The sequence below is a fragment of the Coregonus lavaretus genome, assembly GCF_964263955.1.
Source record: "Coregonus lavaretus genome assembly, chromosome: 5".
Lineage (NCBI taxonomy): Eukaryota > Metazoa > Chordata > Actinopteri > Salmoniformes > Salmonidae > Coregonus > Coregonus lavaretus.
The window spans coordinates 71,074,214-71,088,923 of record NC_139992.1 but is presented as its reverse complement, the minus strand read 5'-3'; the positions used below and the strand labels follow the sequence as shown (position 1 = coordinate 71,088,923).

Here is a 14,710-nt window from a genome sequence, read left to right as displayed (position 1 = left end):
TCCTACATCTGTATCTGTGTGCATGTGTGTTGTCAGCCTTTCTCTTTTTTAATCCCTGGTGACAGAGCCAAGAAAAGTTCCGCTACACAGGGCAGCATTGTGCCGCTGGAGAGGCAGAGGGGACGGTCACAGAGGGAAACGGATCCTGACGCTGTCCTCTCTCTCCTCTCTGGATCACAGCTCAGTGGGCAGGGCTCAGAGCACAGAGGACACTGACCTGTCTGTCCTGTGTGAGGGCCAAAGCTATACTGACTAGACCTACCATGGTCCTGTGGAGCTGTCCCTGCTTATATCCAGCCTCTTGCTCTTTCTCTCTCGCTAAGTCTCTCTTTTTGTCTCTTCTCTCTCTCTCTCTCTCTCTCTCTCTCTCTCTCTCTCTCTCTCTCTCTCTCTGTCTCTCACTCTCTCTCTCGTTCTCTCTCTCTCTGCCTGTACTTCCAGTGAGTGAATGAGTGCTGGCCGGCTCTCCTACTGTAGGTGGAGCTGGCTTTCCTGGAATTGTGGGGCAGCTCTTCCTGTTGTGCTTGCTACTTGCTACCTCATGCTCTCCGTCTCCTGGTTCCTGGTTAATGACAGCCCTGCTCCGCTACCGCAGGATTACTGCCTTATGAAGACTTGTTCCATCTGGATGCGGGCCTCTCTTCTGTTACTGCACACTGCCACCGCCTCGTTTTGGGGGGTTTCTTTGTTGTTGTTTAATATACTTTCATGATTTGGGTCAGAAGTTCCCCCTCAACCGAAATGTCTCTGCAGTACAAAGCGGAGCGAAATCCATCGGTGGGTAAAGTAAACTGCGTATGAATGGGAAAGCTTTCAGGGGGAGTGCGTAAGGTGCAGTTGCTGTGAAGCACTTTGCTCTGGCTCTCTGCCACAGTATAGTTTTACAGGGTTTTTGTGTAACTCTAGGGCTTTTGTGGCTGTTTGTATGATGACATCAAGGCTGGGACATTTTCATTTGTGTACAGTATTTGCATTGTTCATGCAAAGCTCTTAGATCTTTTTTCATATTTATGAACTATTATTTGGCTTCATTGAATGGAGACTAAATAATTTACAGGGTATTTTCAGTCACACATGGCAGGATATTTGCATGTTACTGTTGTATCGTAATTTGGTTAGAGGAAATATAAGAAAAAAATATTCTGCCGAATGTGTCATATGAGTTGGGTTTGACTTGTGGACTACTTGTCAAACACATTACGAAAGACAAACATGTCAGGACAGTGATCGTCTGTGGATTTAGTAGCCACTCCTACTTCTACAACAACTATTCTTACACTACAGTAGACATGAGCACCAATATACTTTGTATCAGCAAGTATTGTTGAGATTTTGTAATTTACTTTTCACCAGATTAATTTACTTCAGTGTGCAAAATATCTAAACTTGACATTGTGTGCACTCTGCATGAAAAATAGATTATTTAAAATTGCCTTTAAAATCTATGATTTGAAATGTCTTGGGTGTTCAAGGTCAAGATGCTAAGATTATACTCAATTTTTAATGGAGGAAACCATAAACGATCATAATATTTCAATCTGTTTCTGAAAATGCAATACAGTAGCCTATACTGTATGTTTTCTTACCGCTAACAAACTATTGTTATATTTCTAATCTCTGAGCATCACTTTTGAACATTGGAAACACAAACTCCACCCCGCTAGTCCTTTCGCCAGCAAGCTTGTCTCATCAACTTGGATAACAGAGAGAACTTTGTTACTCCAAAAAAATGACACAGACACCTGCATTAAACTCCATGTCTGCACAAACCAACAATAGTAGCACAACAAAGCCCCACAGATGCATTCATATTGTCTGCATCACAGACAACAGACAATTGTCTCTTGTCTCATACAGTAGGTTAGCTGAGTGCCTCTGTGGATTTGACTAGAATAGGAGGGGGAACAAACTGTGGCCTGTAGCTCTGGGGCCTGGGGTAATTGCTGTATCCTCACAACTTCAAAGACCACTTGTGCCCGGCTGGCCTGATAATGAGCTTTTGCCTTCTTTCACACGTAATGAGTGGAGGCAGAGAGTTCACACAGGGAGACGCGGCGGTCACAGCGCGTCTACTCGCAGCTGGGGTGTCTGACTGACCTGTAACAAAGGCTCTGTGTCCATCAGTCCAGTCACAGTGTGGAGCTCCAGCCGTGAACAGGCAGGGCCAGGGACTTCTGCTTCACTGAGCTGTCTGGCCTCACAGTCCTGCACTGCGCTGGGCTAGCTAGCCTGACCAAGCCTCTCCATATACAGTGGGGAAAATAAGTATTTAGTCAGCCACCAATTGTGCAAGTTCTCCCACTTAAAAAGATGAGAGAGGCCTGTAATTTTCATCATAGGTACACGTCAACTATGACAGACAAATTGAGAAAAAAAAATCCAGAAAATCACATTGTAGGATTTTTAATGAATTTATTTGCAAATTATGGTGGAAAATAAGTATTTGGTCAGCTACAAACAAGCAAGATTTCTGGCTCTCACAGACCTGTAACTTCTTCTTTAAGAGGCTCCTCTGTCCTCCACTCGTTACCTGTATTAATGGCACCTGTTTGAACTTGTTATCAGTATAAAAGACACCTGTCCACAACCTCAAACAGTCACACTCCAAACTCCACTATGGCCAAGACCAAAGAGCTGTCAAAGGACACCAGAAACAAAATTGTAGACCTGCACCAGGCTGGGAAGACTGAATCTGCAATAGGTAAGCAGCTTGCTTTGAAGAAATCAACTGTGGGAGCAATTATTAGGAAATGGAAGACATACAAGACCACTGATAATCTCCCTCGATCTGGGGCTCCACGCAAGATCTCACCCCGTGGGGTCAAAATGGTCACAAGAACGGTGAGCAAAAATCCCAGAACCAGACGGGGGGACCTAGTGAATGACCTGCAGAGAGCTGGGACCAAAGTAACAAAGCCTACCATCAGTAACACACTACGCCGCCAGGGACTCAAATCCTGCAGTGCCAGACGTGTCCCCCTGCTTAAGCCAGTACATGTCCAGGCCCGTCTGAAGTTTTCTAGAGTGCATTTGGATGATCCAGAAGAGGATTGGGAGAATGTCATATGGTCAGATGAAACCAAAATAGAACTTTTTGGTAAAAACTCAACTCGTCGTGTTTGGAGGACAAAGAATGCTGAGTTGCATCCAAAGAACACCATACCTACTGTGAAGCATGGGGGTGGAAACATCATGCTTTGGGGCTGTTTTTCTGCAAAGGGTCCAGGACGACTGATCCGTGTAAAGGAAAGAATGAATGGCGCCATGTATCGTGAGATTTTGAGTGAAAACCTCCTTCCATCAGCAAGGGCATTGAAGATGAAACGTGGCTGGGTCTTTCAGCATGACAATGATCCCAAACACACTGCCCGGGCAACGAAGGAGTGGCTTCGTAAGAAGCATTTCAAGGTCCTGGAGTGGCCTAGCCAGTCTCCAGATCTCAACACCATAGAAAATCTTTGGAGTGAGTTGAAAGTCTGTGTTGCCCAGCGACCGCCCCAAAACATCACTGCTCTAGAGGAGATCTGCATGGAGGAATGGGCCAAAATACCAGCAACAGTGTGTGAAAGCCTTGTGAAGACTTACAGAAAACGTTTGACCTGTGTCATTGCCAACAAAGGGTATATAACAAAGTATTGAGAAACTTTTGTTCTTGACCAAATACTTATTTCCCACCATAATTTGCAAATAAATTCATTACAAATCCTACAAAGTGGTTTTCTGGATTTTTTTTCCTCATTTTGTCTGTCATAGTTGACGTGTACCTATGATGAAAATTACAGGCCTCTCTCATCTTTTTAAGTGGGAGAACTTGCACAATTGGTGGCTGACTAAATACTTTTTTTCCCCACTGTACATGGGCCAGGCTATTCTTATATGCACTGTATGTCTACTTGAGTAATTTTTGTGTTTCTGGAGTTATATCATCAAAACAACTCAAAACGCTTACATAAAATATTCACTGTTTGTTTGTTTTTCCCAATTTCGGTCTTTGGTTGTTTGGTTGTTGCTTCACAGGGAATAAGGACAGATGTGCCTCCCTATAAAATATGTATGAATTAATTCAGGGGAAATTAACAAAAACATGGATTTCTTAACTTTTTTACGAACAACACTTTCATTTCTATGCAGCTTTAATAATTTATATTTGTCTGAAGGGATCAGAATATGCCGAAACTCAATTAGAAGAGTCTTCATTTCTCATTTCCTAATTTCATTCAATACCACTGATAAAGATACCACAGATGTGTTATTCAGTAACTTCTATTTATTCCTCTAGTACACCAAGTCATCTCCAGTTTTCTTTAAATTAGGAATGTGGAAAGACCACTCATTAATTTATATTCAGGGAAGGTTGACAACCCCCTATAGCTCAACCCTTTTCGAACCCTTCACTTCTCTCTCTTTCTGTCTCTCTTTCTCTCTTTTTCTCTCTCTCTCTCTCTCTCTCTCTCTCTCTCTCTCTCTCTCTCTCTCTCTCTCTCTCTCTCTCTCTCTCTCTCTCTCTCTCTCTCTCTCTCTCTCTCTCTCTCTCTCTCTCTCTCTCTCTCTCTCTCTCTCTCTCTCTCTCTCTCTCCCATTCTCTAATGATGTACTCCATGTCATCCCTACAGATAGCTGATCAGCTTCCCTGGATTTTGCTGACGACACCGCTTTGTTGTGCGTGAAGATGGAAACACTGGAGTCGGAGCTGACCTGCCCAATCTGTCTGGAGCTCTTCGAGGACCCACTGCTCTTGCCCTGCGCTCACAGCCTGTGTTTCAACTGTGCCCACCGCATCCTAGTCTCCCACTGCACCCCCAACGAGCCTGTGCAGTCCATCAGCGCCTTTCAGTGCCCAACCTGTCGCTATGTCATCACCCTCAGCCAGAGGGGCCTAGAAGGACTGAAGCGTAACGTCACTCTGCAGAACATCATCGACCGCTTCCAGAAGGCTTCCGTGAGCGGGCCCAACTCCCCCAGTGAGACTCGCCGCGAGCGGGCCGCCCTAGACAACACGGCCATGACCTCCCCCAATGAGAGGGTGCAGTGCCAGTTCTGTGAGCAGGACCCTCCCCAAGACGCTGTCAAGACCTGTGTCACCTGCGAGGTGTCCTACTGCGACGAGTGCCTGAAGGCCACCCACCCCAATAAGAAGCCCTTCACTGGCCATCGTCTGATCGAGCCCATGCCGGACTGCCACCTCAGGGGACTCATGTGTCTGGAGCACGAGGACGAGAAGGTGAACATGTACTGTGTCACAGATGAACAGTTGATCTGTGCCTTGTGCAAACTGGTCGGTCGGCATCGGGACCACCAAGTAGCAGCACTCAGCGACCGCTACGAGAAACTGAAGGTAAGAGATGCTACTGTACAATACTGTGCACAGCTTCAGGAATGTCTGGGGAGTATCTGGGGAGTTAATGATTGTCTGTGAAGAGCTCATCGTGTACAATAACTTGTTTCCACTGAGTATAACACATGGACAGATTAAAAATCATATTTGATGAAAATTAAGTTTGAACTTGTAAGTATATTAGATAAACAAGATTGTGCCTGAATTGCTTGACAAAAATATAGATCAAATTCAATATTTGACTATTCTCTTTTTGTTTTGTGGAGATTCACCACACACAATTTTCAGAGATCACAGTTCATTTTGTTATTACTTACTATTTTATATCACCTGCCTTTCAAAAATACTAAAATGATGTGATTGTTATACAATGTGTTGTTTTCAGAATGTAATATATTTTATTTGTGGCCGTATCATACAAATCTGTGACCTACTGCAGTTTGAGAAAAAACACATTGTTCAACATGTCATATAGACATCTTGATGATGGAATTAAAAAATTACATTTGAGATTAACATTAAACGTGAGTCATTAACATAATATATAATATCCACTATTTCAATAAATAGTCGTTCCCCTATTGATATCCTTTTTTTTATCATACCAGAAATGTTTCCTTAGACTCAGCAGACTTATGGGTGAATCAGGAGTCATTGCTGATGGTAACAGTGCAGTACAAGAACACAATATACGATCAGGCAACCTCACTATTATATGATATGTATTATATATCTACAGATGTCTGGGCTCTTGACGTACAAAACCTTAAAAGAAAGCTAATGGAATTCCCCATTCAGTCAGGTTTCCCAATAATACATCAGCGTTAAACTCATGTGATGTCTGTTAATATTTCAAAGAGCAAGCGCTTTGGGAACAAGGAGTGATCACACACCATGACACTCTTTCGTTTAGGGGCTTAAATGTAACATTTGCCATGTAATTCCAACCAATAAAAAAGATTGCTTCCAGGGTTTCAGGTTAAATAGAACTAACCACTTTCCCTCCATGGGTCCATATTAATAAGGCATCATGAGAGAGACGTTGTTAGCTGGAACACAAAAAGGTGGCCACGCATTCCTTCCACTTTAGACTTGAATGAGCCCCTGTCAAAGCACTGAGATTTGTGCTTTGTGGGTTAGTATTTTGCCAACACACGCCATGGGACTCGATCATGGCTCCAGAAACCTCATGGGAGCAATTAATGCTCTATTACAAGGCAGAATGTAATGTACTGTAGTTAGCCTTTCACATGGAAATTGACCCTCACATTTGACAAGTTCTATCAAGAGATGCAGCAAGCAGGGCTGTGATGTTAGCAGAGCTCAACCTTCTATATTGATCAACATGTAAAGTATTGAAATATCTTCTCAGTAAAGTTGTTATTTTAGTATTTGCAATTCATTAAGTGGACGCTAAAACTACTTTTTTGTAGTTAACATTTTCTACCATCTTTTGTTTGTACAGTACAGTAGACATAGCCTATCTATTGTCATTTTATCACAGGCTATTGATGGCGTATACATTTTTTTATACATATATTTGCATACGGCAGTGTTTAGTTTAGTAAATAAGAAGTCAGTGTAATAATGTAACAACTCAGTAGGTGTCAAGTCTAGCTAAAAGGTTTCTAGGGATCACATGGCTTCCACTGCATGGCTTTGAAAGACCACAGGACTTTTCACACATATATAAATATATAACACTACTTGTGCATGAATCATAAAAAGTGTTTTTTTGCATTACATGATACACACAAACTATTTTTGCTTGTCCTTTCACCAAAAACAAAGAGAATGCCAAGCTTGGTCCCAGACTCCCAGTGAAACTGAGATGCTTTAATCTTAGATTGCAGTATGGCGGTTGAGGTCAGAGCATCAGCCTTAACCAGTGTCTCCTTTGTTTGATCATGCTGTCATTGTGCAGAGAACTCCAGGCTGCTATCTCAGTAAGAGGATTGAACAGGAGGAAGCAGGCCAGGTGATATCTACGGTATCTACAGCATAACTCCAACTCCACATTCAGGGACAGGTCTACTAAGAGTTTATGGCTGCTTTTTTCAATGGGGAATAAAACCTACAGACTAGAGCAAAACATATGATGCAATATACAGTAGAAATTATATTAAGGTCAAATCTATATAATTTTTGTGGCTCTTTTATTCCCCTCTGAAAATATCAGGAGCATATTTTGCACAGGTGCAAATGCTCGGTAAACCTGACCCATAGAATATAGTCCACATTTATTGTGGGTGGCTTCATTGCCTCTATGCGAGATCTGCATAGTTTATGTAATGAGTAACGGCATATCTATACATACAGTATATAGATATGTACTATGGAACATAGTTTCACTTTTTGTGCCATCATACTGTTACATGAACAGGAGAGAACACTATAAAAAATGTATGTGATTTTATGTGAGGTAATCCATTTGGAAAAAGTGCACGTAAATTCCACAATAGATACAAGATTTACATTATTTATCATAAATAGATATGAAGGAAAATAACTAACACCTACTTCACTGTTGCACTGTATTTTACTGGTATTACTAAGAGTGGGCAGTGGCAGACTTGTGGTCAACTATGACCCATGCATGTCCGATATTTCTTGCCAGATGTAAGATGCACTATCTACTACACTGTAAAACATTTCCTGTAAAATGTACAGTTACTTACTGGCAGCAATTGGCCAGTAAATTACTGTAATTAATTTTACAGTACAGCTACTGTAATCAATTTTACGGTAATCTGAAAATGTTACCAACATTTTTACTGTAATTTAATTTACAGTACATTACTAGAATTGCCCATGCAGCGACATATTACCCAGTGTTCTTTGCAAGTTGTATTTTTTTACATTTACATTTCGTCCTCTGTAGCTCAGCTGGTAGAGCACGGCACTTGTAACGCCAAGGTAGTGGGTTCGATCACCGGGACCACCCATACACAAAACAAAAAAAAATGTATGCACGCATGACTGTAAGTCGCTTTGGATAAAAGCGTCTGCTAAATGGCATATTATTATTATTATATACATTTTGGGAATTTAGCGGGCGCTCTTGTCCTTAGCAACTTACAGTCAGTGCATTAAACCAAGGTTGATTTAAAAAAACACATATCACAGTCATAGCAAGTAAAATTATATGTAACCGTTACTGAAAATGTTGTTGTAGTTAAGGATACATTGGTCTTTAAAATAATTGTAATTACAACAAGATATCTTATTATATAGCTTAGGTTATCTCTGGATAGTGCCAAAACAATACTGAGATATTCACAGTAACTTAATGCCAGAGCAATGAAACACAGTACAATACAGTAAAAGTGACTATAAACTAAGAAAGTTATTTCTACAGTATTTTACTGTAATTGCAAGGGATTAGAGCAAGCAGGTTGGCGGTATCCATTTTCATATTAAAGCATATTAATGAATACTAGGTGTTTTATGTTACTTGCACTTCTAGAGGGCTAAACAAAGGCTTCCAAACTGGGTGTGATTACAGGGCAAAACAGATCAAATGGACATGGGTCAATATTTAACCATTAATAGGTTTAAGACCCACTACCTCTCTGATCTGTTCTCTATATACATTTAATTGTTAGGGAACTACTACCACATATCACTTAAATTGGTACAGAGCTCTCACTAACAGGTGCAACAAATATAGCCACTTACAAGGCACGCCTTCAAATATGCACCATAATTTACAGTATGCTGTAGTAAATATATAGCAAATCAGTACTTTATTGTTGAATTGAAAATAAAATCAGCAATTGCTAATAGTGAATATTTAATTATATATTATGCCATACCAACTGATATTTGGTGTTTTATATCACTTGCACTTTAGGACTTAACAAAGGCTTCTAAACTGACACCGACTACTGGGAAAAACAGATCTAAAGGACATGGCTAGCCACTCAACCTTTAACAATTTTAGACTTGCTGCCACTCTGATCTGTCTCCTATATAAATTTAAGTATTAGGGAACCACTACAACATATCAATTAAATTGGTACAGCGCTCTCACTAACAGGTCCAACAAATATAGTCTCTTACAAGGCACGCTTTAAAATATGTTAATGAGCCCGAGACTCTTTCCCCGCCCACATTTTACCACAATGCACCATAATTAATACTTTAAAACAAATGTACGGTATTTTACTGTGCATTCTACATTATTTTGCTGTTGAAATGACAGAAAGGTCTTTCAGTGTGCTGTAAAACAAATAAGGTATTTTACTGTGCATTCTACGGTAATCTAATTTGTTTAGTTTATACAGTATCATACTGTTGACTTATGCAGTAAGTTACTGATAAAATTACAAAAACGGCTAACAGTGTACGTGGTCACGTTTTTCAGTACAAATCCTACAATATATCCGATTAGAATGTTTGAGACAGATGTCAACTCTATTCTTCAGAAACAAATGAATGAAGTTATTCTGAGCATGGCAATTGTAATGTCAGAACCACACTGGTCCTTACTTATCATCATAGACCTTAATACCCTTGTGTATGATTACCTTTTGTCTGTTTCTATTCCCCCTGACCTTTGTACCAAGGTATTGCCATACTCTCTCCCCAAGTCAGCATATACAGTAGGGCTAGGATGACCTGTTCTTGGCTTCATTTTATGTTGTTGCAGCATTGTCCTTTGTGCTCCGTGTCTGTCACATGGGGCTTTTGTCTTGTTTTTGAAAAGTTTGATATTTTACATAAAAATGATTAGTCATCCCGCTTCACCTTTTGAAGTTAAAGCTATAAAATATACAACAGCCAAAGTACAAAAGAACCCTATCTAAATAAATAATGTTAACAGAGAGACTAAGATATTTTTGGACATGGAGATGCAGCCATAGGCCTCACTGCAAAAAGACAACTACGTGTTGCAAAATTAATTACACGTAGCACACCCCATTTCTTATTTTCACAAGTCTTGACGAGCTAGACTACAGTATGCTGATGGTCCTCTGCCAAGCCCCATCATTGCCCTATTTGGTTACATCCCAGAGGGTACATGCACTGTAGCACTCTCTGACTAATGTAGGAGGAACACAAATCAAAGACGTACAGTAGTATTTAGATACCTGTACATGTCTGAAACCTCTTATGTTACCTTGTGATGAATACAGACAGAGAGGTGAGAAAGAGAAGGGTACGGGTAAAAATACGTTTTCCATTTTATATAACAAGACTGATCATTATTGGTTATGGTACTGTAGAGGTTCTAGTAGTTCTACATTTTGTCCTCAATTTCATCTGACATATTTTATATATTTTCATAGAGAATTTTTCTACTTAATTTCCTCTACTATAATGATTCATTGTACAACTTTTTGAATCAACTATAGAACATGTTTAGACAGTTCCCTGCTATTTTCCTAAAGTAATCCAGACCTGATGAGAGCAAAGAATAGCCGCTTCCTCTGGATGAGGTCCCACACCTTTCTTTGGCTTTGGCTTGCTCAGTCTCTCTTCCTTTCTGACAAAAACCTGACAGGTCAGACCACTGTTGATGTTTGGAAACTGTCCTGCCAACTTTTCTATAATTTTATCACCTGATCTAAGGACAGTGAAAGCTTTGATTGTGCCGATTGTAAAAAGGCAAGCAATAGCCTGGTTTATTCGATCAAACTCAAACAAAATAGTGAATTTCTTGGAAAGAGTGATACACCTTGCGTTCACATGCAAAATAATGAAATTCACCATGTAGATGACTTGCCAGTGGCCAGGATCTCTCAAAAGGCTAAAGGAAGTCACGTCCACCTAAAAGGAGTAACAGAGGGAAATGGAGTTGGCAGAGTGGGTTATCTAGTCTCCAGCATGGGCCTGCTGTCTCTCCTCTCAGAGTTGTTCTGGGAGCTTCTGCAGGGATCCAAACCCTCTCAAATTAATGGCACAGGATAAATCATCTCTGAGAGGAAGTGGATGCTTTATCTCCTGTTGGGAGTTGAAATGCCAACTGGCATGCCACCCTAACTGTCAAATGTTTATGGAAGAGAGACAGGAGAGACAGGGAGATAGCCTATTTACATAAAGCAATGTTGTTTTAGCCTGGCAACAGAGTGTTAATCAACCAAGAGGCATATCATTCATTACTATACCCTTTATGACTTATTTTGTTTTCGCATTACGTAAACTTTCCTCACCAAGGCAATTATTTCAAGTGCATTATACAACTAGACACACAAACATACAAATGAACACACTGCTGTATATAATTGCCTTTTTTGGTAGATTCAATTACTATAATAAATCCATTAATGCTTTATGAACTGTATTGTAGCATTTTTCATTGCATTGTAGTGTGGGTTGTTGTTCTGGTGAGGCTGCTTCAGCTCGCTCAGCTGTTATCTAGCCAGGACTCTCTGGGTCTGTCCCCTGCACCTTCCATCCACAACAGCACAGAGCTATTCTAATGGTTTCATCACCTCTGCTTGAATATAAATAAATAATTTTGGTGAGAGCAGCAAAAAATATATATATATTTCTGTGCACACTGACGGCTGACGCACAGCCTTATGAAATCGCAGTGCGAAAAGGCCGACCTGAGAGAGCTTTCCCCACAATGAGCTAAACAGTGACTTCACAGACACCTTCAGTTCTCCAAAGTTCTATGCTCTCTGTTCACTCAATTCTTTAAACTTTTCATCATACAGTACAGATGTAGGATCTTAATTTGAGCCAGTTTACTACAACAGGAAAATGATCCTGCAGCAACAGGAAATGTGAATTATTATGTGGATTATAATTAATGAGCATTTTTGTAGGAGTTGATACATTATTCGTAAGGGAAAATCAAGTCTGAAATTTCAAAGTGGAAATTACAAACCTCAAATATACTACAAGTTAAAAAGTTATCCTGCAACAGGCTGATCAAATTAAGATCCTACATATGTATGTATCACAACTATACTTTATGGAGTGCGATACAAAGGTGCTTGTACTTAATATGTTGTTTTTTTTTTTAGAAAAACATGGTGGACAATCTTAATGTCTAGTATTTCAACAAGTTGTTCATTTCAATTCACTGTTATCTAGAGGGCAACATAATGGTATAGCACTCCATTTTGGTATTCTCTTGCTGTGTTTATTCAGTGAAATAGCATCATGAGCCTATCTATAGACCCATACACACAGAACAATTCTTCTGGAGCATAATCACAGTATTAAATTCATCCAGGACTACATACCGTTAACAAAAACCCTCTCAGACATCTAACCAATGCCCTTGTATCCTCCTTATGCCTCACTGCATAACCCCTGTGGCAAGACAATGTAATCCTTCATGGAGAAGAGTAATACATTGCAATCGTTGTGCCAGACAATAATACAACATAAAGAACCTTCTGGATGCATAACAGCCAAACAGAACTTCCCAAATATTCACCTAGCTGTAGAACAGAGTTGTAGATGTACAGTTCTGCCATAGATAGTCAAGCTGTGAGAGAGTTTGATGTGAGTCATCGGTGGGTGATTAATGCATGCAGGGTTTATTGCCTAAATCTCTGGCAGATGCTCTTCTTGTCCCTCTCAGCTTTGGGAGCTCAGTGAGCAGGCAGAAAGATGGGAGCTCTGACATTCTGGCTAGCTCAGAGGTTACTGATTGACTGATCACACACCAAATGGGACACAACCAGACCCTATGAAGGGATTCTCTGTTAGCTTATCATCCTCCACCAGTGGACAGGCATGGTTGTGATTTTGATTTCCCCCCTTCTTTCCAAATTTAGTGAACTGTGTACAGTTTGCTAGAGGAATGTTTTCAGTTACATACTCTGTTGTTCATAGTTTTGTTCTATTCTTTTTTCCACAGCAAGCCTTGGACTCTAACCTCAGCAATCTAATCAAGAGGAACAATGAGTTGGAAACTCTGATGGGCAAGTTGATCCAGACTTGCCAACATGTGGAGGTAAGGATGTTTATCTATTTCCATATTAGGCTATATGGCACATCTCCCAGTTTCTGTGTCATTTCTAATGTTTGATTATTTGATGATATGATTTGTTGATTTCTTCCTTGTGAGTATTGTAAATTTAACACATTACAGTTGAAGTCGGACGTTTACATACACCTTAGCCAAATACAATTAAACTCAATTTTTTTCACAATTCCTGACATTTAATCCTAGTAGAAATTCCCTGTCTTTGGTCAGTTAGGATCACCACTTGATTTTAAGAATGTGAAATGTCAGAATAATAGTAGAGAGAATGATTTATTTCAGCTTTTATTTCTTTCATCACATTCCCAGTGGATCAGAAGTTTACATACACTCAATTAGTATTTGGTAGCATTGCCTTTAAATTGTTTAACTTGGGTCAAACGTTTCGGGTAGCCTTCCACAAGCTTCCCACAATAAGTTGGGTGAATTCTGGCCCATTCCTCCTGACAGAGCTGGTGTAACTGAGTCAGGTTTGTAGGCCTCCTTGCTCGCACACTCTTTTTCAGTTCTGCCCACAAACGTTCTATATGATTGAGGTCAGGGCTTTGTGATAGCCGCTCCAATACCTTGACTTTGTTGTCCTTAAGCCATTTTGCCACAACTTTGGAAGTATGCTTGGGGTCATTGTTTATTTGGAAGACTCATTTGCGACCAAGCTTTAACTTCCTGACTGATGTCTTGAGATGTTTCTTCAATATATCCACATACATATTTTCCTTCCTCATGATGCCATCTATTTTGTGAAGTGCACCAGTCCCTCCTGCAGCAAAGCACCCCCACAGCATGATGCTGCCACCCCCGTGCTTCACGGTTGGGATGGTGTTCTTCGGCTTGTAAGCACCCCCTTTTTCCTCCAAACATAACGATGGTCATTATGGCCAAACAGTTCTATTTTTGTTTCATCAGACCAGAGGACATTTCTCCAAAAAGTATGATCTTTGTCCCCATGTGCAGTTGCAAACCGTAGTCTGGCTTTTTTATGGCGGTTTTGGAGCAGTGGCTTCTTCCATGCTGAGCAGCCTTTCAGGTTATGTCGATATAGGACACATTTTACTGTGGATATAGATACTTTTGTACATGTTTCCTCCAGCATCTTCACAAGGTCCTTTGCTGTTGTTCTGGGATTGATTTGCACTTTTCGCACCAAAGTACGTTAATCTCTAGGAGACAGAACGTGTCTCCTTCCTGAGCGGTATGATGGCAGTGTGGTCCCGTTGTGTTTATACTTGCGTACTATTGTTTGTACAGATGAACGTGGTACCTTCAGGCGTTTGGAAATTGCTCTCAAGGATGAACCAGACTTGTTGAGGTCTACCTTTTTTTTTCTGAGGTCTTTGCTGATTTATTTTGATTTCCCCATGATGTCAAGAAAAGAGGCACTGTTTGAAGGTAGGCCTTGAAATACATCCACAGGTACACCTCCAATT

At 40.5% G+C, this 14,710-nt stretch overlaps 1 protein-coding gene across 4 annotated transcripts in view; it reads left to right on the top strand.

The window, feature by feature from the left end:
- The window catches only part of mid1 (midline 1), a 74,394-nt gene that overhangs the window by 48,404 nt on the left and 11,280 nt on the right, over positions 1–14,710 (top strand). For 2 of the 4 annotated variants that reach the window (XM_084162707.1, XM_084162706.1), the window contains exons 2-3: positions 4,614–5,335; positions 13,158–13,253. In XM_084162707.1, coding sequence (XP_084018833.1) covers positions 4,670–5,335; positions 13,158–13,253 — 762 coding nt within the window. In that variant the 5' untranslated portion in view covers positions 4,614–4,669. Of the gene's footprint in view, positions 1–195; positions 778–4,613; positions 5,336–7,259; positions 7,326–13,157; positions 13,254–14,710 lie in introns of those variants that run through there. The other 2 variants (XM_084162708.1, XM_084162705.1) reach the window with 2 other exon arrangements.